The 15968-nt window shown below is 33.1% G+C and overlaps 1 protein-coding gene across 1 annotated transcript in view; it reads right to left on the bottom strand.

Annotated features, from left to right (window-relative positions):
* The window catches only part of LOC123703322, a 131602-nt gene that overhangs the window by 14271 nt on the left and 101363 nt on the right, over nt 1–15968 (bottom strand). The window contains exons 26-27 of the mRNA XM_045651281.1: nt 4526–4620; nt 4190–4259 (exon numbers count right to left, since the gene is read on the bottom strand). Coding sequence (XP_045507237.1) covers nt 4190–4259; nt 4526–4620 — 165 coding nt within the window. The remainder of the gene's footprint in view (nt 1–4189; nt 4260–4525; nt 4621–15968) is intronic.

Here is a 15968-nt window from a genome sequence, read left to right as displayed (position 1 = left end):
AAATTAATACGTTGTTTTAGTTTACGGATCTTCATTTGACCTTTATATATGACTGAATGTTGTGTGTTTTGTTTTATTGCTTACTAGCTTTCCGCCCGCGGCTTCACCCACGCAGTCAAAGAAAAACCCGCATAGTTCCCGTTCCCGTGGGATTTCCTATGTCACGGGGTAAAAAGTAGCCTATGTCCTTTCTCGGGTATCAAAATATCTCTTGGTTCAGTAGTTAAGGCGTGATTGAGTAACAGACAGACAGACAGAGTTACTTTCACATTTATAATATTAATTAGTATGGATTATTATGTTATATTACTAACGTAGGTAAAGCGAATTGTTAGTTACAAAAATAAGTTTTTAAAATTGCCCTAATTTTATTATTATCCATCTCCATAATACACGGGTACCACCAGATTACGGAGGCTTACGTGGGGACACAGGTCCAAGTTCCAACACGCAGAGGTCCGTAAGAGAATTTTTTTCATTATTATTAACTACCTATATGCCTTTAGTTTCATATATATTTTGAAAACTTACCCTTCTCAATTAATTAATCATAATTTAAATACTGAAATTAATAAAATAAAAATATGATAGAGTCACATAGAGTTCCTATTTAATATTTACTTTCAGATGCGTTTCAATGTTTACAATAGATCCTCATATCTTGTATAAATTTAGAGTATAAATTACCTATGTTATAAAATTAGGTATGTTTATTGTTTAATTACGTCTAGACGATCCAAAACATTTTTATGAAAATTCACATTGAGATAGTGGTGCAAATAAAAACAAGGCTATTTACTATAATAACAACTTACAAATTAATTAATTCGGAGGAAAATCTATCATTTTATAAAAAAAAATCCAAGTAGGTAACTAGTTTAAGAAGGTACTATTATTGCTCTAGATTAGAAAAAAATATTAAAAACAACAAAGAATATTTATTGTGAATTGAATCCACACCTCCTTGTTAAAACTTTGCAAATATAACAAATGATTTTTGAAAATATTGGAAAACTTATTACATTTAATTTAAATTTAAATTTTAAACCATAATTATAGTTAGATACGAATAAATTATACTAAATTAAAAATGGTTAAGTAGGTAACTATACTTATATACACGAATCAAAACAGGAAAATTTTGAATAACTGGTCTCGGAACCGGTGAATATTTTCAATAAATGGCTATTTTTATAACTCAAAAATACCTTTGTACAAAAAATCGTCTTATTTGAAGTTAATCTATTTATAGATATTGCTAACCGGCATCCTAATTATACCATACTTATTATGAACATGTAAAACATCGTAATTACAAAAAATGCTATGAATACATAGTGTCAATATCCTCTTTTTAAAAGTCGGTCAAATTAACAGCGGCCGCTGTTTAAACATTACCTGTTTTCCTAATTATAGTAAATTAAGCACTTCCAATATCACAAATACACAAAAAATGAAACTATCAACATAACAACACAAACACTAATATCATATTCACTAAAATATTATAAAACAACTTAATTTCATTAAATACGTACACGCCGTAATCGTCGCGTCTCGAAACTAAGTACACACATTTGTATGACATTGCTAAAAGTGTAAGATAACAAACAGATTTGACTTAACATAATGCACATATCAATAATACAACGTAAACGATTTTCAATCTTAACCCGTTTAACTAAGTATGCTTTTCGAGTAATTAAAACATGTCACGTGGTACGTTTTTCATGCCGAACACAAGATAAACACTAAAAAATAGATACCATATGAATATAAACGCTAAAGCAACGGATTAAAGTTTAAATTCATTTAATTTATTATCGTAGGAAAACGCTACGGAAATCAACATAGCTTAATAGTGTCGGTGTGAAAGGGATGCGAGATAGTTATGTGTTGTAGTGTGAAAGAGATAGTAAGGACAAGGTCAGCGATTTAAGCGAACAATAAATTATAATATAAATACTAGAGATCATACGCTTTAAACGGATTTTCTTAAATCACGATCCTTCAGTTGATTTACTAATTATTAGATATATAACCTGAATTTACTATTTGCACAGAAAAGCAGTGATTTATTTTATAAATAAAATGAAAAATAGAGATGAGCAATGAAATGTGTATCTATAGAGGCCGTATGACCTTTTATTTCCAGACAGTTTACGCCGTGAATTGAACTGACTGGCAAATTATTCAAATTATGATCGCAATAACCAGCAATGTTTAATTAATAATGGTTAATCCATCCTTTCAGTTATTTACAGATTCAGACGGACAAAAAAAGTAATATTTTGAATATTATTCAGTCCATTTTTTTCTCTCTAGCCAAAGAGTCAATTGTATGATAAGCAGATGCTCTATCATAGTCTCTACTTATTTATGTTTTCCCGTTTTCCTAAGCTATAAGTACCTACAAAGTGAAATACCATGTACCGTTGTCAAGTTTGATTTATCTCTGACTATATTAGTTCTTAGACTTTTATCAGACGAACGGCTAGTTGCGAAAAGAGCCTACTTCAGCGACGTATTGACTGCTGCCGCTGACGCTTCGACGACTGCCGTCGACATGTGGTGACGGCTGAAGTAGCCTCTGCCGTTCGCAACTTGTCGTTCGTCTGTTAGAACGCGACTTGTGACAGCAGCTTATTGTTTACATTTTTGTGTACATATCGGGTAGGTCTGAGAATCGAAAAATATCTATTTTTCATACCCCTAAGACTTAGGGCCTAAGTGATAAGAGTAAGGCAGAACGTTTGCACTTACAGCTAGTTTTTATTTAAATTTTTCTACGTTCTAAGAATATAAGTTTCTCATATTATAAGATTTAACATACATACCAACATTACAAGGAAAGTACTTTCTTGCACCGTCAGCAAATTACAAGCATACCCATTTATCAACTTCACGTGACAAGCAAGCAATTACCCTTTACATAAAAAAGCTTAGGTAAGTATATATTAAGTTGGCATACTTTGGAATACTTGTTGAGTTTTAAAATTCAAATTCAAATTCAAATTGCTTATTAGGTAGGTTATTTGATAATTCTAAAAGAAAAGCATATTTTTTATTATATAAGTCGTCTACTAAAGATAAACTCTATCATATTGTATGATAATTAATTAAAATAAGCAAGAGTTCAATATCAGGTAATATCTTGTTATTTTACTAATTTTCTAATATCTGTGTCCCATGTGCTTTATGTTATTCATAGTTACGATAATATTATGATACTAGCTTCCGCCCGCGACTCCGTCCGCGCGAAAAATTAAGAAAAATTAAGATTTTTTTTTTCTACGTATTTTTCCGGGATAAAAAGTATCCTATTTTATGCCCAGGATAATAAGGTATAATTATACCAAGTTTCATCGAAATCGAACCGTTAGTTTTCACGTGATGCCTGAACATACAGACAGACAGACAGACAGACAAATTTATTTTTTCAATATTTTCAATGTATAGAATTGACCCTTCTACAGATTTATTATATGTATAGATGAACATAATATTTTATTAATTTGTGTGTATTACCTATATAATTTCTGTTTGTCGCCGAATCTTCTTAATAACTGATTTTACTTTTACAACGAATTGTGAAAATTATTGTCAAGTTGACAATAGAAATAATTTTTTTCTATATTAAACGAATAAAATAAATACGTATTTTCGTCTTTTACAATCGTCAAAGCATAGAATAAATAGAAGAAATCTGAATTTCTTCGATCCCAGAACGACACCGATAGCGTTACTCGATACATTACATAGGAATTGGATTTTTATTGCATCAATTCGATTGAATACGCGACGGTTCAAATAGCAAAACGTTTAGGATAAAATACACGTTATATAGGAAATCATGCTTAAATTTTAAATGCGGTTTTAATATTACTTGTGATTTTTTTAACTTTACTTCATATATGAAGAATTATAGTTTTATTTCATACCGTACGTTTCAATTTAATAACATCTTAAAATAAATATCGGTAGTATTTAGGAAAATCAGTTCTTATTTCATTAATTATTAATAAAGTCTAATTTTGTATCTTGTCAAATCAATATACACTATTGGGACGAAAACAGTCAAAAAGTTAACATTTTTCAATAGAATTAACATTCAATTAGTAAAGGGCTATTAAATAAAAATCCTCACATTATAAGTTTAATTTAAATAATTATTTATATTAGCACTTACCTCTTCTTCAAGGGCTGTGGGGAATTGTGTGAGGGGTTTCACAGCGACATCTTCTAATGCAGATTTGCGTCTGGAATGTTCGAGAACTTTTTAGTATTTTTCTTTATACTGAAGATAGCCATTCTTGGATAATTATCGTGGAATGGTTCATTAAATTAATGTTATATCTGTTGCACTTTATTCTTTAATAAAATGGATTTGTGAAAAAAAAAAGTCCAAAAACGCAATTATTTTTACTTTTAGATACTTAGGTTTCTTTTGAAAATTTAATTTTTTTCTGTTTAGTCCCGATAATCTACGAAACAACTGATAATAAAAGTGATGATAACGATTTACCTTAGTAAGATGATCTTGTACACTGGCCCCATAAGCCCCTTGATGATGGCAGACGCGTTCAAGTGACATCTTCCGTGAAGCACTATTCCGTTCACCTAGGATAAAATAAATTAAATTAGTATTTGCAATCATCCATACTAATATAGAGCAGTGGTGGCTCAGTGGTGAGACCTCGGACTTCGAATCGATAAGTCCGTGGTTCGAGACCAGGCGAGCGCGCAGGAAATAAATTGATTTTTCAATTTATCTGCGCTTGTTGTAACATCACCACTGCTCGAACGGTGAAGGAAAACATCGTGAGGAAACCGACATGTCGAAGAATTAAAAAGTTCGACGACATGTGTCATCCGCCAACCCGCACTTGGCCAGCGTGGTGGATTATGGCCTGTACCCTCATAGGGGGCCCGTGTCCCAGCAGTGGGAACGTATATGGGCTGATGATGATGATACTAATATTATAAATGCGAAAGTAACTCTGTCTGTCTGTCTGTTACTCAATCACGCCTTAACTATTCAACCAATTTGCATGAAATTTAGTATAGAGATATTTTGATACCCGAGAAAGGACATAGAATAGGTTTTATCCCGGAAATCCCACGGGAACGGGAACTATGAGGGCTTTTCTTTCTTCTGCGCGGGCGATGCCGCGGGTGGAAACCTAGTTGGATATAAATTCTTTAATCATATAAAGTACCTTAATGAAACATGAGGAAACTCGTAATAAAAGCTTTGGTCCATTAAACTTTGGTATAAGTTAGTATTTACTATGAATTAATATAGTAAAAGTATTTCTATAAAATAATGGAAGACACATCTACATAATATGTGATCACCTCTTTATATGTTCTGTGGTGATCACTCAAACAGGTGTAGTATCAGAGCTACACACGAGCAACTTTTGTCTCCGCAACTATTTTGTCTCTCCCATCAACTCTACGGGCTAGTAAGAAAGTGCGCGCACGAGGCGACGCAACTCCCCATAGAGTTGATGGGAGAGACAAAATAGTTGCGGAGACTAAAGTTAGCTCTAAGCTTTTCCATACCTAATAATAGGACCTTAAAAGTTTCATAAGCATCCTCAATTCCTCAGATTACAGACAAAATCAATTATTTCAATGTACCCACTGTACTGTATTCACAATGTATTCACTTAACCTATATCGAATATTTTCCATTGAAAAATCATTATCAAACCGCTTAAGCCTTTCAGCCTCGACCCGCATTGTAGAAATTGCAACCACAAGACTAACCGCCCACCATATAAACTTTAAGTATGTTAAATCTAATAATACGATTGCAGCAACAATAATTGAAATAACTTATTTTATTTTTAATCATATCAATTTTCATAAGATAGGAAATATATCAATGAGTAAATTGTCGTTTTCAGAATGATAAAATATGGCTTGAATGCGGAATAATTAATTTTTTTGTGAAAGGCAATTTCTGGTCGCCATTTTAGAAATGACGCATGCGATGTCATCCAGATTTTGATAGTTTGAGGGGTTAAAAGCTGATAAACAAAGGTATGCTATGTTGTTCATATCTATTAACGAAAGAAAAGAAGGCTGTCAGGATTGTATTAGTTTTTGATGTGTGTATAATTTATATCATGTCTTATGACCACACTTCCTATTATTATAATATAACCTGACCCAAGCAGCTCTTCTTCTCTCAAAATCAATATTTCTTAACATTTTTGTAACATCGATGCTTTATTTCTGTTTTAGTCGAAGCGCGATGTTATTACATTTTAGTCTTCCTTAATAAATGGACTATCCAACCCAAAAATAATTTTTCAATTCGCCAGTAGCTAAAATCTCGGTCAACCAAACAATCTCTTTAGTCTTGAAGCTTTACAAAATTAGTAGGTATCTACTTTACCACGTACCTATAGATCCATTTCCTTTCAATCGCAAAACCGATGTTATTTACGTATTTTCTCAATTATTCAATGAAGCTCTGTTCAGTAAATCCAAAGATACTTTATCGTACAGTAATACGACGGTGAGTAATGTTTCAATCAAACATAAAACAAGAATAGTACCAGCTTCCGCGCCAATTTTGGATAAGGTTCTTAACTCTGTGTTGTGGAATAAGTTATAGGTGATACACATTTATATTTAGAATAGCGCATGGAAGGTTTGAAAACTGTATGTATGTGATAAGTGAACTGTGAACTGCAGATTTTATTGATAGCTAGAGAGCTAGCGCAAAGCTACCTGTATGTATTTGACCAGACCTGGATTTTTGTGTGTTGATTCCCCTATACCTACTATACATGAGATGAGGAGTCACTAAGCCCAGAGTGGTGGACGGGGCGGGGGCTCAGGTAAGACAGGTGGAAATTTTTGGCGAACTTTGAAACCATTTGACCACGTCTGCCATTTTGATATATGAAAATAGATTATTATTATTATCGGAAAATAACAATGGCAGACCATTATCACGTGGATAACATTCTGGCAGACACTTATGAAAGTGCTGAAAAAAATACAATTTTCAAAGTAATTGACCAGATCTGCCATTCATATATTTTATTTATTAGGGTCTTAAAAACTTATTTTCGAAACGGCAGACATTTTCATTGCGTACAGACTTCAGCAGACAACAAAACTTAGAGCAACTACATAGTCAGATCTATGCATGCACTATCTCTGTAGCTATCTTTTTTCCCTATATATCACTATTATTCTCACTCTAGCCTATAGTTTTTTTTATTTTATATAGTTACTATAAGCATTCAAATAGTCAAGGGTTTATATTATATGAGAGGGCTCTTTTCGTGTCCCAATCAAACAGTTATTGCCAGATGTTTTCAGTATCACTTTCATGCAAAAGTGAAAATTACTACGCTATAATAGCCTAAAAAATCTTCAAAATAATTATTACGCTTCACAGCAAGAAGAAATGTACCATAATATGTACCCGCTCAAAGTCGATATTGTGTTGCCTACCGTTCGACTCAAAGGCTAGGGTTGTACCTTTGATAATTTTTACCAAACTAATAAACCGAGTGATGCGAAATAACCATAATTCTTTTAGAGTTTGATAAAATGATCAGGCAGGTATTTTCTTTAATTCTTCTCTAAATTCTCGGTTACTAAGTTTTATCGTTGAAATTATTCTTAATCGCGTAAATTTAATAAATAATCATATCATGGAAAACACTTTTCATTTGTTTTTTGACTTTCACGGCCAACTACTGTATAATCACAATTGTTTTATTTCCTATTTGTTGCAACCCTAGCATATTTTCATGTAGCAGTAGACGTACCTACACTGGCGGCGCGGCGACATCAAAAGCATTGCCTAAACTAGGAAATACGTCAAATTTATAAATTTTATTCCTTAATATTATTAAGATTTTTTTAAGGCTATTATAGCGTAGTAATTTTCACTTTTGCATGAAAGTGATACTGAAAACATCTGGCAATAACTGTTTGATTGGGACACGAAAAGAGCCCTCTCATATAATATAAATCCTTGACTATTTGAATGCTTATAGTAACTATATAAAATAAAAAAAACTATAGGCTAGAGTGAGAATAATAGTGATATATAGGGAAAAAAGATATAGCTACAGAGATAGTGCATGCATAGATCTGACTATGTAGTTGCACTAAGTTTTGTTGTCTGCTGAAGTCTGTACGCAATGAAAATGTCTGCCGTTTCGAAAATAAGTTTTTAAGACCCTAATAAATAAAATATATGAATGGCAGATCTGGTCAATTACTTTCAAAATTGTATTTTTTTCAGCACTTTCATAAGTGTCTGCCAGAATGTTATCCACGTGATAATGGTCTGCCATTGTTATTTTCCGATAATAATAATAATCTATTTTCATATATCAAAATGGCAGACGTGGTCAAATGGTTTCAAAGTTCGCCAAAAATTTCCACCTGTCTTACCTGAGCGCCCGCCCCGTCCACCACTCTGGGCTTAGTGACTCCTCATCTCATGTATAGTAGGTATAGGGGAATCAACACACAAAAATCCAGGTCTGGTCAAATACATACAGGTAGCTTTGCGCTAGCTCTCTAGCTATGAGGTTTTATGTTAGCTTATCCGTAAGGATAGTTGTTGGCTTGGTGTGATTCATATAGAAGGAGCTATCTCAAATTATTCAGCTCTTCACTTTTTTATTGTAGGACAACGGCGAAAGTTTGTAAGAATGAATGGATCGTTGGTTGTACTTAACCAAAAAATCAAGCCGATTGGATCTGTATGCTTATAGTAACAGTATAATTTTCATTTTATAAAATTAAATATTAAACTGACTCAGTTTAAAATCTGTATAATTTATCTCTTTTTATATCCAAATCATACCTATTCCATAATTTTCATCCGAAAATCTTCCAAAAATTTGTTCCTATCTTACGCCCGCTTCAACTCATCAAATGTACCGATTCCCATACACACTTGGCACATCTCCAAAGAATTGCATTACATGCGATCCGCGTTAATGTATGCATGCGAGTAATTATACAATTGTTTCTACGCAATACACTCGCTAGTTGAATCTGCTATTTGATTGAATGACTAGAGGATAACCCGTCAAGTTGTTTAATGTAACGTGCAACATTCAACGTCTTGACTGAACGTCATTCAGAATGGTCTTTGGTCGGTTGGTTATATTACAAAGGGATTCAGGTTCGATTCGTTGTTTTTTTTTACTTACACAGAAATAGGTTGTTGCATGAAACAATAACCAACTACTTGGACATTGAGTGACGCTTGTTAAATCAACGTTCGGCTTAGTCATTCAATTGAATGTCGTCATTCAATGAACGCGCTAGTCATTGAATCAAATAGCAGATTCAACCAGTTGACTGCGACATATACATGCTATATCGCAATGGATACGCTTCACGTCGTAAAGTTCTATCATTAAATGTGCTATTTCGATGTTAGTAATGCTTTGAATAAACGCTTTAACAACGACTAGCTGTGCCCGCGGTTTCAGCTGTGAACAAAATAGAAGCAAATGTAGAGTAGTGTAGAACTTTCATTATCTATATGTCGTGGTCATATCGTAGATTTGATCATTTCATGATATGAGTGGCCATTTCACGAAATGGTCGCATATCGTGAAACGGCAAATTTAGTTTGGCCACATCATGATGTGGTTTGGGCAGATCAATGATAATAAATCGTTTCACGATATGGCCAATTAACGCACGATTTTTTCATGAAATAACCAAAATTATTTGATCATATCGTAAAATAGTTACATTAATCGTTGGTAGAGGCGCTGCAAGCTCTGTGTTTATGTGATAAGATGGCGGCCGCTGGCGAAAATTAAATTATTCGCAGTTAAAAACTTCATAATTCGTTTAATAACAATATTATGAAGAAAGTCATAGCAAAGAATTTACGACGAAGAGGTACGAGTACTATGGAAAATGTGGATATCTTATATGTATTTAAGAAAAAATGCGACTTAAATAAAATAATTTAAGAAACTACTACTATATTATTATAATTGTTAATTTGTTGTAAATCTTTGTTGTAAATCGCTCGCTTTGCTCGCTCGGCTCGTGCGTTGTTTATCAAAGTGTAACCTAACCTAACCTAATTGTTTTCTATTGCAAAAACGATTCGCTTCTGGCATTCGCCGGCCGCTGCCGCGGCACTAACTTAAATGACATTAAACAAGTTTTTAGAATATAGTTATTCTGAATTTTTTTAATATTTTATGGACTCTTTATATTTTATACGATCTGGCCAAATGTGGATGACCAAATCGTGAAACGTTGACGATTTAACGATCTGATCAAACTATGTTGGCCATTTCACGATATGCAACCATTTCGTGAAATGGCCACTCATATCATGAAATGATCAAATCTACGATATGACCACGACATATACATATAATAAATCTGTAGAAGGGTCAATTCTGTACATTGAAAATATTGAAAAAATAAATAGCAGGGGGTGTTACTGGATCAATACCAAACCCAAATATGTGTTTAAAAAAAATTTTGTCTGTCTGTCTGTCTGTCTGTCTGTCTGTATGTTCAGGCATCACGTGAAAACTAACGGTTCGATTTCGATGAAACTTGGTATAATTATACCTTATTATCCTGGGCGTAAAATACTTAGGTAAAATAGGATACTTTTTATCCTGCAAAAATACGTAGAAAAAAAATTATCTTAATTTTTCAGTTTTATCCATAGACGTTGTTCTGTAGAACCGCGCTTGCGTATTATTATAGCTCGAGCCGTATTTGGTCTTTATAATAGATATTTATAAGATATCATTGTCAGAGTTACTCAAAATGGAGAAATAAACCATCCACGCGAAGACTGACATCCGCGCGGACGGAGTCGCGGGCGGAAGCTAGTCTATACTAATATTATAAACCTGAAGAGTTTGTTTGTTTGTTTATTTTAACGCGCTAATGTCAGGAACTACTTTTCCGATTTAATAAATTCTTACGGTGTTAGAGAGACCATGTATCGAGGAAGGCTATATCTTTACGGCTAGCGGAGCCACGCGGGTGAAACCGCGAAGCGTAGCTAGTCAAGAATATAATCGATTAAAAGCAGAGAGAGATATGTCTCATCCGAGACTATTGAAAATATACCGCCCATTAAGAAACACAGAAAGAAACTGGGCTCCACTGTAACCAACGTAAATTACATTAACTTAAAAAACAAAAATATACACACTCTTCTACCCGGCACCTAAACTGCGCTGATTTTCAGTCTGCTCGTGTTATATTTCAAAGTTCACTAAACTTGCATATTACGAAATTAGTTTCTGTTTATTTTTTGTCATTATCTATCTTCACATTAGGTATTCGCATCTACCATTCGGCCACTACAAAATGCTCAAAAAGCGGCAATAGACCGTCAAGTTTAATAGATTTTAATGAGACTCCTCAATCACAGGATACGGCTATTCCGCAACCATTTTACGACAATTTTTACGTTCTATATTCCTTGATGCGAGTGACCTAATTCCTACCGAATCATTGCTCAACTACGAGTACATTCACTTTGTTTATTGTCCTGTTAACGAAGACATTCATTTATAGTCATTAATCTACAGCTTTCCCTTTTTATGCGAATTCAGAATAGAATTGTCTGGAATTTCGGTCCATTTAAATTCGCTCTATATAAATAAACTGGTAGTATGAATATTGAATACTAAAGATTTTTATCTACTAAACAAAGAAGCCTTGTAACAAAATTAGAATTCTAAAATTTTCATATATCTCGTATTGTGGTGACAAATGTTTGGATTGTAATATGTTTAAAAATACACAATATTGTAAGAGAGTTCATACAATAGTTACTTAAGTACCATATTATTTAATCGCGATCTAAACAAAGCTTACTGTAGAAGTACTAGACAATTCATGAACTTGTTTATGTTATAAATATCATGAAATGAAACAATACAAATACATTGTTTACAAATTATTTCTCCGAAGTGAAAATCGAACCCCTACCTCTAGATATTATAGTTATCAATACGAAAATTAACCTCCTATATCTGCTAATACTAATCCTAATTTTGAAGATGAGTATCAAGATCAATAAGCCTTAAGCTACCACGCATCGTATCCATAAAATAAAACATTTACCCGTAACTATAGGTACTAGTTATTATTCTGTGCCGTCGTTGTATACACGTCACAACCCTCTAAATAAAACTTTTATGCCATATAAAGCATTCGACTAGACACCGTCTATAGAATTAGCCAATGCGAAGGTCGTTACTCTTGTTATTCATTCCTTCATTCATTTGATCTCACGTTTATGTCAATATGGCATTTCGCCAAAGTCTAGTTCTTAAGGGTTCTAACTATTTAGTTTAAGAAGGCTTTTGTTTTGAAGTACTTAGCGAACTTTTAGTGGCTCTTTTCTGTGTACATTATATTGTACATATATAGTTTTTCGTAGTTAAAACGACCCAGGTTCCTAAGATAGTAAAAACGGTTTTTCAGGAGCCTGTGTCTTCCATTCCACACGGACACGAAGATATCACTTATTATTATTAAACTCTATAGAAATGAACCTTAAAATCCATTGTAATTTGTTGTTATACTAAAACTAGGTAGAAAGCAATTAGTGGTTTATTCCAATTAAAATTGGACTGTACAGTACTCTTGGTTCAATGACTGACTGATTTAATTTCTCTTTAATGATATATTATTATTAGAATACGAGAATAAATATTAAATACTAAGGGCGTTACTATTTCTGTATCATAACATAATTTTAATAAATGTTCACTTTATGTATTTATTTTTGATGTTCCAATTCGTGATGATTGATTGAAATATCAATAGAAATAGAAAAACTGGTACTTTATCAGTAAATTATTGTAATAAGTTTAAAGTGTTCGTCTCATTTTGGTCCTATAAACGTAGTTCAACCAATGGGAAGATCTCCAATACTTAATCAAAGATTTTTGAACAATATTATATCATGAAGGCTATTACATCTAAATTCATATGAAAATGCTTCAAGTCACCTTTACAAAGACATACCTATATGGGATGAGGTGCTTAAAAATATTAATAAAATATTTTTAACAATTTTATATTGTAGGTACCATAACAAATTTTACAATGATTACGATATTAAAACATACAATAGTACATAAGGCAACCTTATCGCTTATCAACGATCTCTTTCAGGCTGCCCAAGGTAAAGGGTAAAGATTTAACGAAATAACGTTGACATTATAATAAAGCAAATGAAAGCATAATAGTTTATTTTATTATTTATAAATAAAATAATAATGCTGATGGATTTCAAACCAAAATGCAAATTGCAAATTATCTCTCTCTATACGATTTCCTATCAAGAAAGTTCAACCCTTAGTCAGATGTTGACAGTTTCCGTACAATAAACAGCAGTTTAAGCGATCTTCAATGTCATAAGGTCGACCACAATTTCTTCCCATCCTAACATTCTCGAGTGTTATTGTTTCAGCTACAACCCAGGCATAGGTTAGGCTGTTATACGAGTCAGATAACAGTTATTTTAACGTAATGGAGATACATTTTTTCCATTTCATTGCCTAGAAACATAAATATGTGTACAATACTCGATTTTTTAATTAGAATAATTCATAAACGATGTAAGAAAACACTGAGCACATCATAGCGAGAGATATGTTACATCCTAATTTGAAATGTTGCTATACCAATACAAATCACGACGAAAAAAGACAAACAACTGCTTTTTATATAAAAGATTTCAGTCATGAACCCTTGAACAACTTTTACATGGAAGAAGAGCAATTTTTTTTCATACCGTCATAATATTAGGATAAATAAAAGAAATATAGGTATCGTAAAAAAACGCCTTAAAAACGTTCCCAGTCGCTTCGTTACTAAACAGCCTTATATCACGAGTTATATTGTTTCTGTTTCAGCCATAACTTATATTATCCTTCACCGGAAGGAAGTTAGCGCGGAAAGTTTTTTTTTTATTATTATTAATATCTCAAAAAATTGCTCCTTAAATGCTCCATCAGAATCTGTAATTGCTCCACTTCTATAATTATTAGTTTATTTATAATTAATTTAAAAAAAAATCCAAATACTGAAAACTTGATTTCCCTATAGAATGAAAAATATTCACTTTTCATAAAAAATTTTTTTCCAAAAAAATTGCTCCCGATTTGCTCTATCAATTACAAAAAAAATTATTTAATTTTGATAATTTTTACAATAATTAAACTGAAAAACTATGTTTGCGTAGTAAACTACTGCGCTGTGACGTCATCAATTATTGTCGTTGCGACGCATAAGGGCCATATTTACATGTATCAGCACTGCAGCGATATGTATAGACCTTAATGTTTATTTTTTCTTATTTATATTATTCACTAGATTTCCGCCCGCGGCTTCGCCCTCGTTTTCATAGGAAAACCCGCATAGTTCCCGTTCCCGTGGGATTACCGGGATAAAACCTATCCTATGTGTTAATCCAAGTTACGGTCTATATGTGTGCTAAATTTCATTGTAATCGGTTCAGTAGTATTTGCGTGAATGAGTAACAAACACACACACATCCTCACAAACTTTCGCATTTATTATATTACTAGCATTCCGCCCGCGGCTTCGCCCGCGTTTAAAAAAACCCGCATAGTTCCCGTTCCTGTGGGATTTCCGGGATATACATATATGTTTATCCAAGTTACCCTCTATATATGTATACTAAATTTCAATGTAATCTTCAGTAGTATTACGTAGTATTACGCTAGTAGACGTTGTTCTGTAGAGTGTAGAACCGCGAACACACGTTCCGTATTATTATAGGCCTAGCCGTATTTGGGTCCAATAGATATTTATAAGATGTCATTGTCAGAGTTACTCAAAATGGAGAAATAAACCATCCACGCGAAGACCGACATCCGCGCGGACGGAGTCGCGGGCGGAAGCTATATAAATGGGTTTAGTTCTGAAAAGAACTTTTTAAATCGGTTTAGTTACTTACTAAACGAATTATTATCAAGCGTAAATTCCGCACACGTCCATCACGTAGGGAGCCGACCGCGCGAGTAAGCCGCGCGGCAACTGGCAAGTTTATTTCGTGATCTTAACCCCCCTCCCGTACCCCTGCCCGAGTGACGCCTACAACGCATAGCTAGCCGAATACAGTTTATTTTTTAATTTTTTTTTAACTCGTGATATCTTTTGAATGGATTGTCAGAATCGAATAATTCAAAAAGTAATATAAAGATATTGAAGCAGTCTTAAATAATACATCGTTTATTTTGATAAGGGTTAATACCAAGGTACAAATAAAGAGCTTTTTGTAGCGGTGGTATTTTAATTTCTTTTTTTCAATAAAAAAACGCTTATTGTGACATGACTGTAATAGTTAGAGATATGCTGCCGCTGATTTTTTGTAGATAATGGTGTGTTCTAAAAAAATGTAGTATATCATTTTGTTCTATCATCAATAGTTTTCGCAGCGCACGCGATGTAAGGTAGTTTTTTGATATTTTTTTCACACCTTGGATTACGTTATAGTAATTTTAGTAAGGATGCCTATTTTTTTTGAAAATGAAATATAGCCTATGTCACTCAGAAATGATGTAGCTTTCCAACAGTGAAAGAATTTTTCAAATCTGCCAAGTAGTTTCGGAGCCTATTCAATTCATACAAACAAACAAACAAAAAATCAAACCTTTCCTCTTTATAATATTAAGTATAGACAAGCGGTCCGCCCCGGCTTCGCCCGTGGTACATATTTCGCAATAAAAGGTAGCCTATGTTCTTTCTCAGGGTCTAAAGATTGTCTGTGCCAAATTTCATCAAAATCGGTATAGTAGTTTATGCGTGAAAACCATACATACATACATACAAACCTTTCCTCTTTATAATATTAGTATAGAAGTATAGATTAGTAGGATGGTATTACTTAAAAGGTTATTAATTATTATCATGTAATTATTTGGTTCTGATCA

This window comes from Colias croceus, chromosome 25 (assembly GCF_905220415.1).
Source record: "Colias croceus chromosome 25, ilColCroc2.1".
Lineage (NCBI taxonomy): Eukaryota > Metazoa > Arthropoda > Insecta > Lepidoptera > Pieridae > Colias > Colias croceus.
The sequence above is the reverse complement of the archived record's forward strand: the minus strand, read 5'-3'. Positions and strand labels throughout refer to the sequence as shown.